The sequence below is a fragment of the Alosa pseudoharengus genome, unplaced genomic scaffold (assembly GCF_046254945.1).
Source record: "Alosa pseudoharengus isolate Yale_2024_CS ecotype anadromous, Long Island Sound unplaced genomic scaffold, YU_APseudo_1.1 YU_APseudo_1.1_scf_20, whole genome shotgun sequence".
Taxonomy (NCBI): Eukaryota; Metazoa; Chordata; class Actinopteri; order Clupeiformes; family Clupeidae; genus Alosa; species Alosa pseudoharengus.
In genome coordinates, this window is record NW_027468664.1 from 12294470 (window position 1) to 12317464 (window position 22995).

At 42.5% G+C, this 22995-nt stretch overlaps 1 protein-coding gene across 1 annotated transcript; it reads right to left on the reverse strand.

The window, feature by feature from the left end:
- Positions 1 to 1520: 1520 nt before the first annotated feature.
- On the reverse strand, positions 1521 to 22427 carry etnk1 (ethanolamine kinase 1). The gene is made up of 8 exons (XM_076296591.1): positions 22177 to 22427; positions 18469 to 18728; positions 14722 to 14862; positions 11406 to 11548; positions 8141 to 8224; positions 7522 to 7682; positions 2182 to 2255; positions 1521 to 2006 (listed from the first exon to the last, which is right to left on the reverse strand). The coding sequence occupies exons 1-8, from the start codon at positions 22321 to 22323 to the stop codon at positions 1934 to 1936; spliced, it is 1083 nt and encodes a 360-aa protein (XP_076152706.1). The 5' UTR covers positions 22324 to 22427; the 3' UTR covers positions 1521 to 1933.
- Positions 22428 to 22995: the final 568 nt, after the last annotated feature.

Below are 22995 nucleotides of genomic sequence, written 5' to 3' on the forward strand. Positions count from 1 at the left end.
AAAACACAGTTTCATTTAAATAGGTATAAAAAAACTGCCTCTTCCACTTTGTCACTTTAAAAAGTCAATATACATTGTTAATTCTAGGTGGAAAAATACAATGTGCAGTATGTACAAGCAAAATCAGTTCAGCACTTTGGTGTAGGTTTCCTGGTCCTCATGGCAGTAACCACTGGAACAAATCTAGCCCAGATCAGAACCAGAACTGAGCCAGACTCAGACGGCCATGAGGGCTCAGACTAAGTCTAACTAACTTCTAAGAGGGAGCTTTTCTCTCTGTAAAAGTACAGTGCAAGATGGCAAGGATACACAGGGCAACATTTTGGCAGGGTTTCTGGGTCACATTTGTTTTTCAATCTGAGGATCCTTAATTGTCAGTGGGGCAACTTGTCTCTGCCATCCAATCGGAACACTAGGAACCGGTCATGTGACTGTCCAGTAACATTGTTCAAAATGTCTCCCCAGGTACCATCACCTTAACTCTTTACCCCAGCACAGTGAAAACAAGGAAGCAAGTGAAAAGAAAGGAGGTGGGTGGGGAAGATGAAAAAGGTGACAAAAAAACTATAAAACCCAAAACCGTTTAGTTTCTGAGGATCACAGTGATTCGTCAACATGAAATGACAAAAATACCTTTCTCAAAGAAAGAGAAATAAAAACAGAAATATTATCTTCTGCAAGCCATTGGTCCCTGATTAATGCATGACACCTTGACTCCATTTAAACATACAGCACAGTAAGACAAAACAAAACACACAACCTCAACCGAAACAAATAACACATATCCCATCACCGCAGTAACAGATAACTATAGCGTTTCACAATCTCCATGTCTTTCTGTGAACGCAGATGCGTAAGCCACTGCAGCTGTATCTGCCCTTTCCACTTACAGTAACACACATTATCATCGCTAACACTCACACCGCTAACAGATAGCCGCTTGCTGGACGCCAAATCCCTTCTCACAGACGCGTGTAAACATACTAAGGTGGATTTCGTTCACAAAACTCACAAAACTAGTGGTCATTGGCCCAAACCCCAAGTCTTGTTATTTATCAACTCATCAGTGTAGAAGTACATAGGATTAGAAAAGGCCTTATGTGGACCGGTCAAACAAAGTGAGAAACAGGTGTAGCTGTTTCATAGAGGGGAGGGGGAGGGAGTCCAGTTGGTCCAGTTGGCTTGGCTAAGTATCGTGGTCCGGTGAGAGCGTATTCGAGGTTGGTCCGGTGCCAGGCGTTGGGGCGTGACAGAACCGGAAGCAAAGGTGTGAGGGAGGTCTGTAGGGGCCGGTCCTCTCTGTTCCCTTTATAACGGGAGGTGTGCTGGTCAATCCTTTAAACTGTGTGTGTGTGTGTGTGTGTGTGTGCGTGTGTGTGTGTGTGTGTGTGTGTGTGTGCATGTGCGTGTGTGTGTGTGCGTGTGTGCGTGTGTGTGCGTGTGTGTGTGCGTGTGCGTGTGCGTGTGTGTGTGCGTGTGTGCGTGTGTGTGCGTGTGCGTGTGTGCGTGTGCGTGTGCGTGTGCGTGTGTGTGTGTGCGTGTGTGTGCGTGTGTGCGTGTGTGTGTGCGTGTGTGCGTGTGCGTGTGCGTGTGCGTGTGTGTGTGTGCGTGTGTGTGTGTGTGCGTGTGTGTGTGTGTGCGTTTGTGTTAGTTCAGTTTAGTGGTTCTGTACAGTGTGTTTATAATCTGAGAAATGTCTGGAGTGTGTGTCTGTGAGAGGGAGAACAAAAGAGCTTTATAATGGTGTAAACATTTACACTAACTTCCTCCACTCGCCTCACGGGTTTCCATTTCTCTTTTTTGTGGTGATGTTATGGGTGTGTGTTGAGACCAGTAGTAGGGTAATGATGCAGTTGGCCATGGTGTCCACTAGGGGAAGCTGTTCTTCAGAGGGCACAGCACTCTGGGGAGAGGCCACGGTGGCCTTCTGGGTTTATTCAGGAAAGTTCAGGGCCATCACTTCGGGCTTCATCTTAAAGTACTGGCTGAAGCGAAGAATGGCATATCTGAGGTGGATGAGAGGGTGAGAAAGAGACAGACGAGAGAGAGAGAGACAGAGAGAGAGAGAGAGAGAGAGAGAGATCAGCCCTATTACCAGAAAACCGTTACTGAACCACAACATAAAACCGAAGATTACGTAGATACAGTGAATGATGGTAAAGGCCTTTGTTAGGAACTCACCCCAGGAAGTCAAAGTCAATGGTGGAGTACTGGGCTTGAATGAGGGCCCAGAGGCCCCAGAAGAAATGTGACGCCTACAGGAGAGGAGACACAAGAGGGAAAACAATGAACTGGGGCTCCGCCATACTTGTCCATGGCATGCTAGTCACCATACAGCCCATGGCAAATCAAAAACAGCACTGGAGACATTTCCTTAAACATCATATTGATGTCATGCTGCTACCATGCATGCTGGGAGAGCTTACAAAAGCACATCATAGTCATCTCTTCACTCAGTGCAATCACTTTCTCTCTCTCTCTCTCTCTCTCTCTCGCTCTCAATTCAATTCAAAGGAGCTTTATTAGCACGACTGTTTAGATACAGTGTTGCCAAAGCCAGTGTTACAGATAACACAGTAGAGTCACAAAAGAAAGAAAATAGACATACAGCAATGCAGGTAAACATGTGAAGACAGAATCAACAATAGCACATGAGTGAGTGTGTGTGTGTGTGTGTGTGTGTGTGTGTGTCCGCGTGCGTGTGTGGGTCCATGAGTACATATATATATGTATATATTTGTGCACAGGAACATGTATGTGTCTGTTAACACAGACAGGTCTTTTTTTTCTTTTCTATACCATGTCCCTCATGTTGTGACATTTTAAGACATGTTGTGCTGCCAGGGCAGCATAGGGCCCTTCTCCAAGAAGTATGGCCATCTCTCTCTCTGGTACTACTGCTACAATGATAATGATTACAATTCTGAAGTGGAGGCATACAGAAAAACATGGCATTTCTGAGAATATAAGCGCAGTACTTTTATATCTAATAGTAAAGTCTTCGGTTACATTTTACTTAAAAGGTATCTACATAAGAGTGACATGACACTGTCACGAACAGGTCATAAACATTATAAACAAGTCATAAATGTTTATGACATAACGCTTCTGTTTAAAGCGTCATTCGTTTTTTGTCATGACAAGTTAGGGGTAGGGTTAGTGTTAGGGTTATGACAGTGTAGATACCTTCAAGTAAAGTGTTACCAAGTCTTCTTTAGAATACTACAAAGAGTCATTATAGTATCTATCTGGAGTCACTCTAGATCAGGTCAAGGTAAAATTCCTACTTACTTAATACACAGTTATTTTACCAACTCAGGAAAGTCCAGATTCAATTAAAAAAAATCAAGCTCAAAGACCTAGACTCTGGCTCCTAACATCAACAAAACTGCATTCTTGATCTTTTTAGGATCAAGGACAAAATTAAATTGAGCACACACCATATTATCCCTACCTAATCCTTAGAATCAATTGTTTAGTCAGTTGAACATTCAGCATGGTAGTGAATGAACTAAGCGACAAGGCATGCAGCACTTTACTTGCCATATAAAATAATTGAATTTGGTTAAAAAATATTTCAGTGATAGAATCAATCACCCTTTATGGAAATTCAGCAAGTCAGTCTAAATCGATGGAAAAAGCGTGAGTACTGAGCTTTGTTTGTTTTTCCAGACAGACCTACCAGGTTTGCTACTTGCGTAGGTTGGGTGTCACAACCTTTTGAAAGCCCTGCTACATGTAGAATGTGGCACATGTTTCACAAAACCCCCAGAATCCTTTGCACTCACAGATATGGCAAATGTCAGGTCGGGATCATTAGAAGAGAGCAACACGCTCTCCACGTCTCGTTTCCCTTTTGGGGATTTCGTATTAAATAACGATGACCAGGCAGTTTCTCATATTATTTTTTCCTTCTTTTCTTCTCTCCTCTCGCACTCTCGGGCTTTTCCTCTGTTGTGGAACAAGCAAATTCTGCGCGCCAGAGAACTCAACTTCCTCAAACAGGCCTTAAAGGTCAGAGCACGTGTTTTATATCAACAAAACCCCACTACCTTTCCCAAAACAGCCGAGGCATTCGTGAGCTCTCAAGAAATTGTGTGCACTATCCAACCAGCCACGTCAGGGGGCACTCAGCTTGAGCCACCAACCTCACGGAAAAATTAAATAAACCTTTAAAATACCACAGAGTGAGTACTGACCTTTCACAAAGTAAAGACACATTTTTTTCCAATTATGAGCAAACAAAAAATGCTGTTATTCAATTCGTCATAACTCCACTTGTTGAAGGACTCACGCGTGCCTGCGTACTAACTGCACTTCCAATTACAGGATGAGGCCTTGGTGCTCTTCAAAGAAGAACAATACTGAGGGGATCTCGGCTAAGGAGTTAACCACCAAGTCATTTTGTCCTCCATGTCCTTTGTAGTCAAGGTCGAATAACTCAGCTGGAGGAGAGGAGGAGGAGTGGCGGAAGGAAGGGGGTTAGTTTGACTATTCTCTCAAACGCATTCTCTCATCACAGTAGTTGATGAGGCTGAGGCAATCTAGCTGGCACTGTCTTCATGGAATGTTAACAAAATAGGGGGAAAATTGAAAAATCTTTTCCAAACAATTGCTTGCCCTCTCAGTCCTGTTGATTGAACGGAAAGGCTGTTTGTCTATTGTCTATTTAATTTTGAACGTATGAAAGTTTGAGGGAGGAAAATTACATCTTTTAATGATGTTTTGCTCGTTTGAAGGGGCAATCTCGTTTCGTAGACTTGAAAGAGCATAGATGGAATTCTTGGAAGAATAAAAGAGACAGTCGACACGTGAGTGTGAACAAACACATACACACATACACCTAATTAAGAGTTTCCTGTAAAGCAGGAAGTGACCTTTGTGGTGACTTTGTAAAGATAGGCGTAATAAGTTCCACTGACTTCAGTAATCAGAGACATGCTTTTCGTTTTCTGACAAGTTATAGTGCAAGTTGTAACGACATGGTGTTTTAGAAGAATTTCCTGTTAGCTCAATAAATCTTCAGTAGATAACAACCAAAAACTGACTGTCAGTGGTGGAATGTAACGAATGTAATAAAGTACAAATACTTCGTTACTGTACTTAAGTACATTTTCCACGTATTTGTACTTTACTTAAGTAGAATCTATAGTGCATACTTTTGACTTTTACTTCGTTACATTTTGCAGCAATTATTTGTACTTTTACTCCGCTACATTTCTACAACACCATCGTTCCTTTTTACGTTAGGCTACATTTTATGATCAGTTTTTTTGTCTCTGACAAATACGTTTGTTTTACCAGGGGGCTGGGTTGAGATTCTAAAGCACTACGTGCCCCGCTTCTACAGCTTTGAAACATAGACTTCTAGTCTATACCAGGCAAAGCGTGAGCTTGTAGCCATCTGCATTCGGTAGGCTACAGTATATTCACCAGACCCATGGCTACACTGGACATGCAAATGTGTTCTGTGCCCCGAGCATAATGCTTGCCTTTCTCTCTATTATCTGCAGCGTTAAGGCCTCCTCCCCGATGAGATTGCTAGTCCGCGGAGCAGCGAAGTTACAGGCTATGGTCATGCGTCTGTCACATGTCTGATCATTTGAGGCACAAATGAATGGTAGACTATTATAGAACCGCTGGCCGAAAAAAACTAAACATTTTCCAGATTAGGAAATATTTCCTAATTGTGTGTAATCAAATAAAGAGGCTAAAATTGGGGGGTAGTAATGTGCGCACTCGTTCTATGTCTATGCGCGTCTGTGCAAGTGAAACTGAACCTCATCATGAAGACATCTTTCTCAACAACTTTTCTGTTCAATCGGGACCAGCAGAATTGGCATTAGGATCCATCGGACGTTTCCCTTGTCTACCCCGTTAAACTTAAGGCTCTCGTGTTTTGCTGAATGATATTAAATTAACTTAGCAGATCACCCTAGTAGATAACCAGAATTACATTCTCCAGAATTGTAAGTCAGAATGTAAACTGGGCCACAGATGGTAAGCACAGTTACTGTACATTAGCTTAAAACTATCTAGCCTAGTATAACCTAAAACTAGCTTAATTAAAATGTCACACAGCCCATAATATTTTTTTTATTAGAATATAGATATTAAAAGAATAAATCATTATGCAAATACTTTTACTTTTAATACTTAAAGTACATTTAAAAGCAGGTACTTTTTACTTTTACTTAAGTAGGGTTGTCATTGTGGTACTTTTACTTTTGCTAAAGTAAATATTTCTTTGCTTATTTGTACTTTTACTTAAGTACTGAGTTTCAGTACTTCCTCCACCACTGCTGACTGTGTTCCAACAGATTATACAGAGAAAATAAAAGACAACAGTCTAAATTTAGACTTTTGAAGTGTGTAGTGTAGTGGTTAAGGAGCTGGGCTAGCGTGCAGTAGCCTGAAAGTTGTCGGTTCAATCCACGGCTTCCACCGTTGTGCCCTTGAGCAAGGCACTTAACCCCAAATTGCTCTGGGGACAATGTGATCCCTTGTAATATAGCTGACATATGTAAGTCACTTTGGTCAAGAAGTGTCTGCTAAATGTAATGTAATGTTTTCTGGTCCTAACTGCTGTGGTCAACACTGCAGTGGTGTGTCTTCCACTGCTCACTCCCTGACTTAATCATCCGGTAGAAATACTTCCTCTTGTCATGAAGGTAATTGCATTATTTTGGTAAACTAGTGTCAGTAAAAACAGATTCAGTTTTTTTATGCAAAAAGAAGGTACTAGCAGTAGTTAGCTGAAGTGTGACCTCATACACCAACATTAGTACTCCACCTGTTTCCCTCGGTTAAGCCATCACTGTGGTAACCAGACTTCAAAGCTAATGTTTAATCCCAAAAAAATGGATAAGCAATTAGAAAGGTCAGGGTGATTTAAAATGACGGCCTTCCTTGGCTGATCAAACACTTAATCCCTCACTGGAACTGTGGGCTGTGTGTGTTGGGGGGTGGGTGGGGGGGGGGGGGTGGTGCTTCAACATTGCTGTGTGGACATTATAAACAGGGTAGCACTGGCCTTCACTAACAGATTTTCCCCTTGGAGAGAGACAGTTCTGTGACATTAAATGGTAGGCCTACCCTCTAATATGGAATTCGATGATTGTGGTATGTGCATTGTAGCGGTAAAGTCATAGTTGGTATGATACTATTGAGCGGTTGATGTAAAATATTAACTGTGTTAATAAGTTAGATAGAGGTCATAATTTAGTTACTAAGGAATTTATCCAGGCCACTGAGTCTTTTAAAAAAGCTGTTTTTTCACATACTTTGTTGCATTTAGCATGTTAACTCTAACAATAATTCATAAAGGCATCACCAATAAATTATTCATTGTATTCTGACGGTACATTAACTTATAACTGGTGTCGAGCAGAGTGAAAAGCCTTTCATCTGTGGGCTGTATGCATACACTGGAGAGAGAGTGTACGTGTGTGTGTGAGTGTGTGGTGGCTGGGTGGGGTCAAAGGTTGGGGTCATGGAGAGTGTCATATTGTGTGTACTCACCAGAGCGAAGCGGTTGACCTGCACATAGAGCACCTCCACCTCGGTATCGGTCACCAGGCCACCCTGCCCCTTGTGCTCCTTGTAAGCCTCCAGGTAGGCCCGGAGCCACTGCAGCTGCAGACATCGCCCAGGGTACAGGCTGTAGTCCACATCACTCAGACCTGTCAATCACACAGGAAACCCACCCATTTAGCCATACCACAAATGCTTTTTTTTTGTTTGTTTGTTTTATTTTTAAGACTGGTCTTGATTGTGTAGTCACAAATACAACTACAATAGACATCAATATTACATTATTTTAGTAGTAGTTTTCTTTTACCTCTTGTATTTCTATATAACAAGTTATTCATCAACAGGATTTCAAAGATTAGCAATATGAATGCAGTACCACCACAGTGTCAGCAGATGGCAGTAGCAAGGAGAGACCAGTAACATTCACACTGGGGAAGGGCCCTACTTTCAGCTATAATTTAAACAGTATATATGTGTATATAATATGCATTATATTTCTATTACAGATATCCAGTTATCATCATACATGTATGCACTTATATTTGTTGTGTCATGGTTAATATATTAATCTATTAGCTATCACTAATATCTTTACAAGGCGCACTACCTGCAAATTCGTTGAAGTGATTTCCGATGTCGTAGGCCTGGTAGTTGTAGCCTGCATACTCGTAGTCAATGAACTTGACATTTCCTGTGAAAAGAGGCAGAGTGTTTAGAAAGAGAGGCACTGGAGTCTCAGACACACATTGGCTCTGCCCTGGCATGTGGTACATGGGAGAGCTCTAGCAATCATGTCAGCTAAACTCAGGGAGTGGAGGCAAGGTGACCTCCATGTTGGTGAGTGAGAGAGGCCTTTTTGTCTGGTGAGGACGGAGTAAGGGTTTGCATGCTGGAAAGAGGAGGCAGGTGTCGTTAAGAGTGGCATTTGATATGCAAAATTCACACCCATGCACACGCACACACACAATCACACACACACACACACACACACACACACACACACACACACACACACACACACACACACGAACACACACACACACAGAGTGCATACATGCTGAATACAGGAGGCAGATGCAGTTAGAGAGGCATTTCAGACACACAGCTTTGCAAACACACACAGACAGATAGAAAGACAGACAAGCACAAACTTGTTGGCACAACTGCAGTCATGCGAAGTTAGGCCAGAAGGGGTCTTTCTGGAAAATGTTAAAGAACTGTGCAATAATACACAGAGATTGTTGGAAAGGGCATGTTTGCTGTATCTAAGCCACAAGGGGATGAATAACTTTTGTCATGAGTTGGTCATGGGAAAAGTAGAGAAAGACTGACTTAAAGGTTGAGGGAGATATTGTAAGTTGGCCAACTTTTCTAAAAGACCACTCTATGGCCACAGATAGCACACCACAGAGTCTCTTTCACTCTCTCTCTCTCTCTCTCTCTCTCTCTCTCTCTCTCTCTCTTACACACACACACACACACACACACACACACACACACACACACACACACACACACACACACACACACACACACACAGACACACACACACACACGTCAAGTCAATAACGGTGGTCACAGCAGATGAGGGAAGAAGAAGAAAAAAAAATGAAATCATCACTAAACAGCTAGAGAGTTGAAATGAGGTAGTCCTTCTACTGTTGACATGAGAGACACATCAGACACAAGACAGGAAAAGGCAACATAGCAAAAGCTGAGTGATGAGCAATTCTATTAATAAACAAAAATGCCATGCAGAATGAGAGAGAGAAAAAAAAAAGACTTGTGGGCAACAGTGCCCTCTACAGGTGAGAAGCTCACAGTGCAAAGCAGATCACGAGTTCATTCCTGAGATGTTGCCAGAGATGATGTCACAATACAAAGCCTTACTCTTGTCACCTGCATTAAATGTTCACTTATAGCCAGATTTCATACTGATGTCCTGATCATTATTACCCAGAAGCTAATCAACACTTGTGATTTAACTTATATATCGTACTTTCCCAGTGCAGTCTTTAGTGTGTTGGTGAATAAGTGAAGAGTTTTATGGCTTACAGTAAACATGTGTGTATGAGTGTGTATGAGTGTGTTTGGGTCAGCAGAGAGAGACACGTGAGGTTGTTACCGGGCGTAGAGTGGTCCTAGCGGAACGCCACTGAACACCTCCAGCCAGTGGCTATGCCCCTGTGCAGCAGACGGAGGAGACCGTTTTGGGGGCAACACACTTACATCTGTCACAGAACACACACAGCCTTCACTGTACAGACCCCCCTCCCACCCCCACTCCCCGTCAACCCAAGCCCAGCCCTGTCCACCCCCCCCCCCCTCTCCATCCTCCTCCACGTTCACGGCCACCAAACAATTCTCCGGTTTTTTTTCGTCTTTCTCTCCCCTCCCTTCTCCACCTCCTGTTCGCACACCTACTGAAACCAGGCTTCCCCATTGGTCAGTGTAGCACCCAATCAGAGGGCGTCACGGCGGCCACTATGCAAATAGAACTCTTGGTGGTTTCCTGTGCATTGCCAGTGGTGAGAGGATCTTAACTTTTGTTCTCACTCTCTCTCTCTCTCTCTCTCTGAAACTTTGTTGACATGATGCTTCACGGCGCACATTGCTTTTGGTTTGTTTTGACTGTGTGTAGGGGCCTGTAATTCGAGCTGATAGTGATGGGGAAGAGAACTGAGTCTCAGGAAGTGCTCAAGGCCCAGAATCAGCAAGGCTGCTGCTGCTGCCTAACATGTTAACATTCTTTAGCCAGGGGGAGGAAAGCTTTTAGATGTTTTTTTTATTTTTTTTATTCTTCCAGATAAAAAAGAAGAAGAAAAAAACAGACTGAAGCACCTCCCTCTTTTTCTCTCTGACTGAAGAAGCTTTGTGGGCTCAAACATTTTGCAGAGGAAGTAGCTCTCTCTCTCTCTCCCTCCCTTTCTCTCTCTCTCACTCACACTCTCTTTTTCTCTCTCTCTCTCTCTGGGTCTCTGGCTCTTGTGATTTCTAGGTTGCCGTTCTCATACAGTGAGAGTTCTCCTGAGGCCAGGACTGTGTTTGTCTTAGTTGTGATGTTCTATATGCTGCGGTGTCATAGTGTTCTACATTGTGTACTTCTACTGTGGATTTTGAGTGGCGGGGGGGGGGGGGGGGGGGGGGGGGGCGCAAAACGATGAACGGGGTCCCCGTGTGTGTGCTCCCCCAGGCCTGGGCTGCTGACACACCCCCCTAGGAAAGAGAATCAAGGATCTGTGAGATTGAACCCCCCCCCCCCACCAACCCCATTCCCACACTTATTGCCCCCCCCCTCCCTTCAAAAGTACCCTGGTCCCCCTCCTAGACTGGGGTCTCTGGTGCAGACCCTCTGCATCTTTTTTCCAACCTCACATACAAACATCATCCGGCGGCTTGTGTTAATGAGTACTAATGAAAGCATTCCCAACAAAAAACATCAAGTGTAAAAAGTAAAAATAAAAAATATATATGAAAGCATCACCATGAAAACAAACACACACACACACACACACACTTGTGTGCAAGCATACACACAAACCCCTTCTGCATTCTATTACATGTAGCAGTGACTGTTTTCAACATTCCCCACACAGTGCAGCCTTCCCCAAATACACTTGGAAATCCTCCCTCTTAAGGAGGCCCTGTGATTGGCTGGACAGGGAGGAGGCTGTTCAAACTCAAGCTGTGATTGGCTGGAAAACTCATAAGAAGCCAAGCCTACCTGAGAGGCCAGGTACACAGGCACGGGGAGAGCAGTGGAGGGGTTTTTGGGGTGGGGTCGAGGGAGTTTGGAAGTGTTGAGGGGGTATTGGAGTGAGGTGGGGTGGGACACTGGGCACGACGGAAGGGGGAAGGGGTGGGGTACTCACCTCCTGTCTGGCTGTAGATGATGTTCTTACAGAGCAGGTCGTTGTGGCAGAGGACCACAGGAGAGCCCAGCCCAGAGAGACTCTGCTTCAGCCACAGCATCTCCTCCTGCAGGCAGCGTGCACTCGGTACCTCACGGCTCAACCTGGAGCACACGTGCACAAACACACACACATACACACAGACACAGACACACACACACAGGTGCACATATTATTAACAAGTCAGGATTAGCGATTAAGATTTTAAAAATGAGATCCAAAGCAAGTTCCTTGGTAAGATCCAAATAATGTTGGAGACATTAAGCAACTCCAAATTCTCTCTCTCTCTCTCTCTCTCACACACACACACACACACACACACACGCATCACGTGAAATCATGACTTCCCACCTGGACTTTGAGCATCAAGGCCCATTTCGATGATTATCATGTGCTTCTTATTCATTTTCATAATTACATAACTACAGCAATAGCCACAGGCGATAACTCACATTCTACACAAAGCCCTTCCAACCGTCCAGCCATCAGTGGAAAGGCATGGCATCATTCAGCCTTCGCCTCCACCTCATTCTGACCATTTAAACAAGCTCAAGCACGGGCGTTACAAGCATTTATTCCACTGCTTGGTTGAATTTCCCATTGTCCTACGTAATTTAGAACGACCATTAACCGTATGTTATCTGCACACCTATGAAGTAGATCCATTTTTTTGGCCGTATCACACTTGTATATTAATTCGCCGAACTCGTTGTGAAGTTTAAAATGAACTGTCACGTTGCATCCGAGCTGTAAAATGCAGACGTTCAGAACATTGCAACATTGTAGCATATGACGGAGGTGGCTTTTAGCTAGATGGATGACAGCAGGCTAAGTAAAATTGATGTTTCAAAGCTAAAGTTCATCAGAATCTTGGGATACGCCCGCTTGACAACGGGAGAGATAGAACTAACGACTGGCCTTTGGCCGTAGCAACCATCCATTTACAACTAGTAACGGCAGTTTGTCCTGTGAGTTGAGAAATTAGTTGATATGTGTCGGAAGAAATTAGTTCTACAAACAAGACAGTTTTAGCGATTAAAACGTTTAAATTGTAACAGGAAATGAACACAACGCAAGTGGCAACAGTGGAATAAGCGGGATAATGGACTCCACGGTGGTCTGTTCACAGAAGTTAATGCACTTACGAGGTTTAAACGGCCCTCCGCTTCGCGTCGGGGCCGTTTTACAACCTCGACCGTGCATTAACTTCTGTGAACAGACCACCGTGTCGTCCATTATCCCTCACGCATTTCCTCTGTTTCACTATGTTGTGGTCAGTGCTGCTCCTACAGGACCTATGTTTGGCCAGATCCGTGTACTGGACACTGGTATATGGACCCGTGTGGCACATTCTGGAGAGTGACCTTGGGATGACCCTGCATTGGAATGTGTTAGTGTGGTGGCTGTGGTGGCCCACAACCGCCATCCTGGTATGTTTTTTCAGCAACTGGTAGTTTCATCTGGCAGCCCTTCTGTGAGACTCAGTTTAAACATATTTTGAGGGCCAGAGCAGGGTGTTTGAGGACAACGGCGCTGCTCGGGCCAAAATCATACGCACAAGGAAACTGCCTATGTGCTGAGTGTGCACGACTCTTACACAATCTTGTTCCAGGCCAGAGTCATTCATTTGATTTATCACACAGCTTCTCAGAATGCTGCAGAAAATTCCATTGAATTGAATAGGCCATTCTAATGCTCAGAGGTCTGATATTATTGAATAATGCTGCAAAAAAAAGGTTTGCAGTTACAGTTGCAGTCATTGGGTTTACACTTCTGATTTACATCTTTTAAATTACTCTGCAAGTAGTTCTTTCACTATAATCTGCTTGTGGAGCAGAGTCATTTAATCAATACAATGTAGTTATTTTACTCAAAATAAATGCTCCAAACTCATTTTGCTGATAGTCTGGTATGTAACCTTGTTGTGGCAGGTAGCATGACCCTTTTCAGGTACTCCCTTAGCATGCTTCAGCCTTTAAAGTGTAACTGTTGCCAAAATGCATCCTATGGTGTTTTTGTGAATGTACCCGAGTCAAACTTTCGTTTAAAAGCATAAGTACGTCTGAAGCACCACTTTTAAGCTTGTACACGTTGTCGTTTTCGGGTGAAATGGCCTTTTGAATGGGAATCCTAGGGGCACTACTATTTTGATACATGATAGCGTCAAAATCGCTATTTTTCAAACACTAAGAAGGCTTGACACAACATGAAACTTTGATCGAAGTATCATCAGTGTCTCTACACATGAACTCGAGCATTGAGAACATAGTTGGTGTACACAGTTTAATAAAAGAAAGGTTTTGAACAACAGGATGCATTTTATTGCTTTCATGTGGATGTTAAAATTTAGATCACTGTCATTTAATACACCAATATTTTTAACAGTATCATTTGATTTGAACCCTTTTGTGTCAAGGAGAAAGGTAACCCTAAGTGTTTCTTCCTTTTTACCAAATATAATTATTTCAGTATTTTCTTTGTTCAACTGAGGAATATTTTGAGACATCCAGTTGCTGACTTGGTCAATACACTGACAAAGAAAATCAAGGGGACCATAGTCATTTGGTGACAGAGCTAAATAAATGTAGGTGTCATCTGCATAGCTATGATATGAAATCAAATTATTTTTGATGATTTGTCCAAGTGGGAGCATATAGAGTTTGAATAATAGTGGCCCCAGGATTGACCCCTGAGGAACACCACAGGTCAAGGACATTTGTGTGAAGGTACAGTTGCCGATGGCAACAAAGAAGCTCCTTTCTTGTAGATAACTATACCTGTAAATCCAACCCAGTGTTCTAATCTGTGTAATAATATGTTGTGATCAATGTGTCAAATGCTGTACTAAGGTCCAGTAGCACTAGGACTGATGTTTTGCCTGCATCTGTTTTGAGGCATATGTCATTTAAAACTTTAATAACAGCTGTTTTAGTGCTGTGATTTGCCCGAAAACCAGATTGAAAGAAATCAAAATACCCATTTGATGTTAGGAAGGTGGTTAGGAAGGTGTCAATGTTTGTATACATAATGCAGGGGCACACCACGTAAGAAAGAAGGAAAACAAATAAAGAGAAGACTGGAAATAAACAAAAAGTAAGAGACAAAAACTTAGAAATGAAGAGTTATAAAGAAAAAAAAAGACTCAATTGAACAAATGTCCAAAAGAAAGAATATTGGCAAAAAGATGAGAAGGGCAAAAAAGCAGGCAAGCAAGACATGTAAAAGAGAAAAAATATTTTAAAAAGTGCCCTCGGCCCGTCTCCCTCCCGGTACATACCTAAGGTTCTGGGCTGGGTCCTGGAAGTGGGTGGGCACCAAGGAGAAGTATTTGCCCATCCTAAACCAGAGGTCAGACTGCGGCACCCAGCCATTGTGTGCATGGATGGCGTGGTACTTCGCTAGCTGCCGTGCTATTAGCCTGAAAAGGACACAGAGACATAAGACACATTTGACACTCTAGAGCAGTGGTCTCCAACACGGTGCCCGCGGGCACCAGGTAGCCCGCGGGACGGCTATGAGGCGCCCCCAGCGCACTTTCTAAAAATAGCCAACAGGTCGCCTGCAGATCACGCTCTAAAAACACGCTCCATTGTGAAGTTTTCAATAGATATTTAAGTCTAGACCAGAACCATTTTAAGAATGTATGTAGCCATACAGCTGTAACATTACATTTATATTGGTGATACCTTACAAATTGTAGCTGCGTTAAATTTTAGCCTTTGGCTCCAAATCCGTTTCCCATTCAATCTTTAAACAACAACGGAAGCGGAGCGCATACACGCTGCTCGCACGCATAGACGGTAAAGTAGAAAAACTTGCTTGTCTGGTGTAGCCAATGGAAGCATATCTTTGCAAAAGTTCTGTGGCCATTCAATGTTCGTCAAATACGGTTCTTGCATGATTGTTCAAGGACTGAAAAACAATTGCTTTAGCTCACAGGCCTTTTCTCCTCCGTAGGCAACTGCCGTATAATAGCGCTGAAAATGTTATAGCATGCATGACTGAGCAGGACTGTGCATTACCCTTTTTTGTCAGATCATGGATCATTTCAGGTGTGCAATAACTTTAAAAAGGAGTTTTCATATGTTAGGGTGGTGTGGGCGATTACTATTGAAATGTTAAAACCGAATTGTCCACTGAAATCAGAACTTAAACAACCCCTGAATTCATAATAGTGGGTGGGTATAAATTGGGTACAAATTGTAACCCAAATTATTAATTGCACAAAAAGATAGTTTTTTTTGTAAAAAAAAAAAAAAATAGATTAGATTCCCCATGCAAACTTTGAAATGAACAAACTGAACAAAAATGTTGGTAGTGTTGCATAGGTTATTGATATTAAATGTGAAAATACAGTTGCTTAATATATAAAGACGTATAGGCCTGCACAATATTGATAATTTAAAAGTAAAAATCACATAGGCCTATTATTTAGGAAGACTACCCTCGCAAAAAAGGGGTGAGGGTATGTTTGTTTTAAATGAGTAGCCCTCCATATGATTTCGGGTCTTCAGGTAGCCCTCATTCCCAAAAAGGTTGGAGACCCCTGCTCTAGAGCATTACAAACATTTATCAATTTAACCACTCATAAATCAATCTAAAAATATACCGGTATTTGGTACATTTTTTTCCACTGAGAGGCACTTGAAATTACATTCTGGCAGTGGTTGGGGAGAGGAAGTTTGGAAGTGATGCGTGACAACTTGTTGCCGCTATCATTAAGCATTATGGCTAATCATTACACTCATAGACTGTATATAACTATACTATATATAGAGTCTATGATTACACGTCATCACTCAAAAATAATAATATCAAGGCATGCCTAATCCAGGAAACATCATTCTTGTTCCTTCCTTCATTTATTCCTTCATTCAGGCTCTCAGCCAATCACATATTACTTGATTTGTTATTACCAGCATAACATACATTCTACCAGCTTCTCACACTGTTCGCCAGCAAGTTTCCCTGCCACAAGCCCAAAGCCTGTTGAATACTCAAGAGAATGTTCTAGTGTCTTAGGCCTAGGGAGATAAAAAGCCAAGATAATCCTCTCAAATTAGCTCAATTGACTAATGAACAGGGTTTCGCTAAGTAAATGTAAATATAGAAGCATTGTGTAAAACGGGCTCAGAACTGGACATGAGATAGCAGTGAGAGGCAGGGGGTTATGAATGACACCCTGTGCACTGGCAGCTATACACAAAGGAAATGGCATGGCAAGAATGTGTGTGTGTGTGTGTGTGTGTGTGTGTGTGTGTGTGTGTGTGTGGATGGGAAGCAACTGGTTAGTTGAAACTGTAATCTGAGGAGACAATGGTGTGGTGTGTCTGGTGGTGTCAATGAAGAGAAAATACAGTCTACTTGTGTGTTTGTGTGTGTATGTGTGTAGGTGAGTGTGTGTGTATGTGTTTGGGTGTTTGTGAAAGAGAGAGTGTGAGGGAGGGGGTGGTCTGTATTTGATAGTATCTATGTTTTGAATAACTAGAGATCTATGTGACTTGTATTAGTTGGTACTGGGGCTGTCACTTTACGTTCGAAAATCGATTGCACAATCGATTGGACCAAACAACACAAGTTTCGAAAACTAAAATAGGGAATCGATTTTAACCAAATATTTACACTATTAATTTTAAACGAAATAAACAAATAAAAAAGATAGATGTAACAAAATTCACAAACAAGAATATAAGAATATAAAAGAATTCCGAAGTGCAGTAAGCATTGCAAAAGCTAAAAAGAAAATTCCCACCAAGTTTACGCACCGGGAACAGTTGTTTCAATCAGCTGCTGTGCTGCTCGTGTTTTGCCAAAAAATGGAGGACAACGCGATCAACCTGTGCGACATGTAGAGAGACGAGTGATAGGCCCTAATAACTTGAGGAGTTCGATGTGGAAGTACTTTTTTGGATTTTTGGTATATTAAACTATGGCGGTAGCGGTAGGCTACGCAAACTGTGCAATCGAGTTCTACGTAGGCGAAATTTGTTTGACATTTATAATCGTAAACACAGACACAGCTACGTTAAAGCCTGCAGTCATGTCACTGATGTAATGGCAGTCCACTCGGTTCTCGGTTTTCGAGAATGTTTCACTTCTGTTTGTCATTGTGCACAAAACTTCACGCCAATAAATCATCAGAAATATAGTGTGTGTGTGTGTGTGTGTGTGCAACATTGATAAACATCGCTGAGAAAACTGACACAATTGACAAAATGATACACTGTTCTGAAAAGAAATATTCCTCCAGGGTTTTCTGATCATTCTCCTGTGGTCTAGTTGGTTAGTCACAATCACATCCCTGAGAAACTTCTGGAAGTTTTGTCTAGTAAATATCCTTCCCCTTTTAGTCATGAGACTTTTGAGAGCTAGGCTGCGTGTAATCCATGTTTGGTGAAAGGTCTTTTTTATCTCATGCAGGTTCAATTTTGAAATACAACTGCATACCTTCGATAGCATGGGCCCACCTCCAGTGTGCATATTTTAAAGCCAACTAAATAACACAGTTAACTTCAGCTCCTGCCATTCACATGTATGTTGGGGCTATTCTTTAACTGCCTAAATACCATTGAACAGGATTCAAGCATTTACCTTACCATAACATAACCTCCTCTATGACCGTGGGCTGTCCGTGTACTCATTTTTTGTGCGTTTGCTTAAGGCATTCATATAACTCTTGGCATATGTTCTGTGCATATTTTAACCATATGGAAAAAAAAAGTATCCCCCTAAAAAAAAGATCTCATAGCTTGCATGACAGGGTGTTGTATGGTTTAAAAGAAGATAATGATGCACTAAATGAGTTTAATGTTCTGACAAGCCTCCAGGTCTAGATTGTGCTATTTCCATATTCAAATCAGTGTTTCTGTGCACTTGAATAGGTGTTTGTCACTTGTAGCATGCCTGAGTGCATGCTCTTACAATGTTGGTGTATTGTTTACGGTCATTGTTTATTTTTATTATGATGCAAGTTGCTTTGGATACAAGGGTCTGCTAAGTATCCCTAAGTATAACCATAACTTACCGGAATAACCCTGGACTGCGTATGTGTTCGGGTTCTAGTGCGGTTCCTTCTAAGAACTCGTAGCAGAGGCCGTTGTTGAAGGTGCAGTAGAGCTGGGGAGCACACCGGTTCGCCTGCAGTACCCGGAAGCTCTTCACCTCGTTCTCGCGGTCCACAAACAGTTCGGTCTTGTTGCCATAGATGCGCACCAGCACTACATCCTTCATCGCCCCGCCCAAGTAGCAACCAATCAGCTTGTTGGTTATTCCATCGGTGAAAGACTGGAGAGAGAAAGAGAGAGAGAGGATGGAGAGAAATCAGGGAGTGCAAGAGTTGAGTGAGACAAGAGGGGAAAGAAAGAAAGAGGAAAGAGAGAAAAAGAAGGAAGAGAAACAGAAAGTGGGAAGAGAGAGGGAGCAGAGAGAGGGATAAGATGAGAGATGGAAGAAAAGACAAACAAAGGAAAAGAGAGGGAAAGAGATGTTGGAGAGAGACAGGCTATTAATTGTACTACTATTGAATGTACTACTGTTCTTTCTGTATTCACATTACAGCACACTCACATTGCTGTATTTTACCTTCTTTTATTTTTCTTCAAATGCCTTTGTTTCCTTACTTTGTGGTTGCTTTGGCAACACTGTACTCTAATGCTAATAAAGTACCTTTGAATTAAGAGAGAGAGAGAGAGAGAGAGAAAGAGAGAGAGAGAGAGACTCAGGTACTTTCACACGTGTGGACTGTGCAGCTCAGGCCTTTGGCTGGTCCTCAGCTTGGCTGCACCCCTGAGCTCACACTATAAGCCTGCCTCCGCCTCACGCCTCTGCTTCTCTGCCAACGCCTGAGTCCGATGCTGATCCAATTACCATGACGCCGACATTCACAGCCCACCATATCCCCACCTCGTCTGGGGAGAAGTTAGGCACACCCCCCTCCAGCCCCGCTGCCTCCCAAATCATGACCTAACTTCACACCAGTTGCTGCAGCACTAAACTGACCCATGTTCCAAATCACCTGATTTCAATGCACTCTCCAGCCCTGTCCTGCATAAGTCGTACCCTTGATACAAATAAGCAAAGCTTTACTTTTTTAATCCTTAAGTGGATAGCTAACCAACTGCCCCGAAATCAAATTGCAATTGCTAATAGCTATTGATACAAACAAAATTAACTACATCCTGGGACCCGTTGGTGTTATCCTCGGCCCTAGAGAACAATAACTACGTAGTGTGCCTTTAATTCGCAACGGTCAGGAAAAACAGTGTCTGGCTGGTGTTTGGGTCTGCACTGACCCGTTCCCTTTCCCGCCACGTGGATCACATGAGGAGGTATTAGACCCAGACACAAAGAGGGGGCAGACAGTGATTTCCCCCTCCCATGGACCATGATTCATTGTTTTCCTCTTGTAAACAGCACCCACATTTCTGAGAGGCCTGACATTCCGCCCCTAATTGTGTACACCATCAGGGATTCAGTGGAAAAGACGGGAATGTCCGGAATTTTATTTTTCGGCGGAAGTCTGTCTGCGATAGCTGGCATGTGCTGAGTACACAATTTTTTGAACATCACTGATGAACTGCACAACACACACACTTTGTTTTTCCATATCCCACCCCCCTACCACACCCACCAACTCAATCTTTTGGCCTCTAACTCATTATCCAACACACACACGCACGCGCACGCACACACGCACGCACGCACGCAGGCAGGCATGCATGCACACACACTCGCGTGCGCAAGTGCGCACATAATCCCAACACTCTTTTGGCCTCTCACTGTCCAAACTACTCTATTTGAAGTGTAACACACCCCTTCTGTGTTTACACAAGGTCACTCATCTGTGCATCTTGCAATAACACTGAAACAGACGTGTACAAATGTGTTATACACAAGGATTATAGTATTATAACCTTTTATCATACACTTTAGAATGACCATTCTCACTGCATTTCATAGCATCTTTATTGATCTATACGTAGCCTATCCTAAGTGTATTGAAAACTTTTCAGGAATTGGGTCACAACTCACATCTTGGATTTTGGTAGGATCAGTGAGACCTGCACAGTGTTTCCCACATAATTGAATTGTATTTGTGGTGCTAGGTGACGGAGGTGCGGGAGTGTTGATCAAACATTCTGTCGGAGTCAATAAAATGAATAGCCTATATACTTGCCTTGCACGAGAAGTCGATATTGACAAGTAGCTGTAACGTTATAGTGTGCTAACCTCGACAACCCAACAGTATTCTAACGTTAGCGTAGGGATACTGCTTCTTATATGCTTGCACATAACCTAATAAGAGAGAGTGAGAGATGAAATGAAAGGATTTCATCCCATATAAATTAGTACAACATAGAAAATCATTGTGTGGTGGTCAATGATGATACTGTGGTGGGCCACTACAGACTACAATGTATGGGAAACACTGCTGCACCTCTGTTGATAGGTATACAAACCTGCCCGTATGTGAATAAGGGAGATATGTGTGTATTCCCTTGGGAAAAACTATTGTGACTGTGGACCTGCGCTTAAGGTTAGGCCATAAATAAACAAACAGAAAAACTTACTGAAAGCTGAAGTATATGCAAATTTCTACTAATCTCCATTCAAATATCACGCCTTAGCATGGCATGACATTTCAGGGGACTAGGTAAACATATTTTGTGTACAAAAAAAAAAAGAGTTCTAAGGACTCAGTGCACATGAATTACTTGGGTACATTGGGTAAATGAAAAGAGAGTGAAACTGTCTTGCGGAAAACATGAGTAACTGGTCCTGCTTTCTGCTGCTATGAAACATTCATGGAGCCATCTCTTACGTAACAAAGTCGTTTTCAGGGACCATAACAAAGTGGGGTGCAGTGTAGCCCACGGAATAATTTTAACAACTGCATTGTTATGTAACTACACTCTCTGTGGCATCTGCCATACACCCCTTGTTATGATGTTAATTAAAGGTAGGCTATATTTCCTGAAACAATTATGTGCTGTTCCCTAGTTGGAACCCATTTTAAAACTTCATGTGGAAACTTACTGCACGCAAACATGTGGGATTTATTAAAAAATTAAAACTGGTCATCTATGTGAAAATAACAACTCAATGGAAAATCTGAATTCATCCATAATAATTAATTCTTCGAATAAGAAAAAGGCTAGGCTATGTGTGGTATGAGCTACCACAAGTTACAAAGTAGTCCATTCTAACTGCAGCTGCAACTTGTATGTGACACATTGTAATGTTCATACATTGGACTTAGCAAAGCAAACCTCACTGACAAGCCAGTTCACAAGACATTTCGTGGAAGGCCCTAGAAATTCTTGCGACAAACGCATTACTGGGGTTGAATTTAGTTATCTCCCTGACAGTGGGGAAAACTCTAAATTAAACTGAACTGCTAACACACAAGCCTATCCGTTAAACATGACTATCCAAGCGCAATGACTTCTCGAATAACGCGAGGTGGCTGTGAGGTTAGAAACATTGATTAGCTAGCAACGGTCTTGGAAACCAAGCGAGCAAACGAAACCTTGGCGGTAAGCTCGCTTGCCACTTTGTCAGCCGCTGGTGACGCAGCTTCGCTTCGCAGAAAAGGCGCAACCCCGGGAGTCTGGTTTCTGCCTTATATAACAACCAAATAGCAGGCAAATCGTCCCTCGACCCTCGTAGTTCATTGATAGTGAAATGGCGGCACGTCAGGGTTAAATCTATTGAAAATTGTTATTAATATTACCTTCATTTTGACCTCTGATGGTTTCCAGTTGGGTCTCAGCTCCTTTATGAGTTTCAGCGCCCCAGTTCTGAAATCGTGTTCGTCTACTGTGACATCTAATTTGTGTACAGCGGGAGCACCCTCTGGTACATGAATATAGTTAGCCATAATCGGTTCGGGTAGAATTTTCACGGGAAGATACTGTAAGCGTCGGCTATGCACTTTTCAATGAATGCAAGCTGGCTTGGGTGTGGATTTAAACCAGGTCAATCTTGATGCGGCGTGACGTGACCACGCCTCTCTTCGAACAGCTCTCAGGAATATGAGCGCAGTGCATGCTGGTTGAATATGACTCACCGCCTACAGCGCCAGTCGTCTCTTCTGCAGTGAGCGGTCTGTCCAATGGCTCCTTTTCAATGACCAACGTATGACAACGCATCACTTCTACTATGCTTGGATGAAAATAGCACCTCTTCATTAATCGCGTCAGTAGGCCTAGGATAAAAGTAGAATTGGTCATGCTACTAAACACTAAACGAATCTATGTTAAAACAGTATTTGTCTGACCAAAGACATTTCTTCAATTTGCCATAACCTGACATTGCTTGAAAATTGGATTTATTGTGTTTAATCCTTTCGAGAGTACCAAGGTCTAAAGAAATACATTTATTAAAAAAAAACGTATTCACCATAAATTATGTTTAGGTCTAGGCAATTGGCATATTGCACTGTAGAGAAAGAACACAGGTGAATCAAATTAAAATAAAGCATAGACAAATGCAGATATCAAATGCAGATATCATTATTGTTTATTATTGCTATTTTCCTGAATGGACCCCC

Bases quoted from the DNA above. Each gene is read 5' to 3' on its own strand.
- etnk1 (XM_076296591.1), bottom strand. From the start codon at position 22,323: ATGGCTAACTATATTCATGTACCAGAGGGTGCTCCCGCTGTACACAAA. The intron at 14,863-18,468 runs GTAAGTTATGGT...TGTCCTTTTCAG, and splicing joins CGCAGTCCAGGGTTATTCCG to GCTAATAGCACGGCAGCTAG. The intron at 7,683-8,140 runs GTAGTGCGCCTT...TGTGATTGACAG, and splicing joins TCACTTCAACGAATTTGCAG to GTCTGAGTGATGTGGACTAC.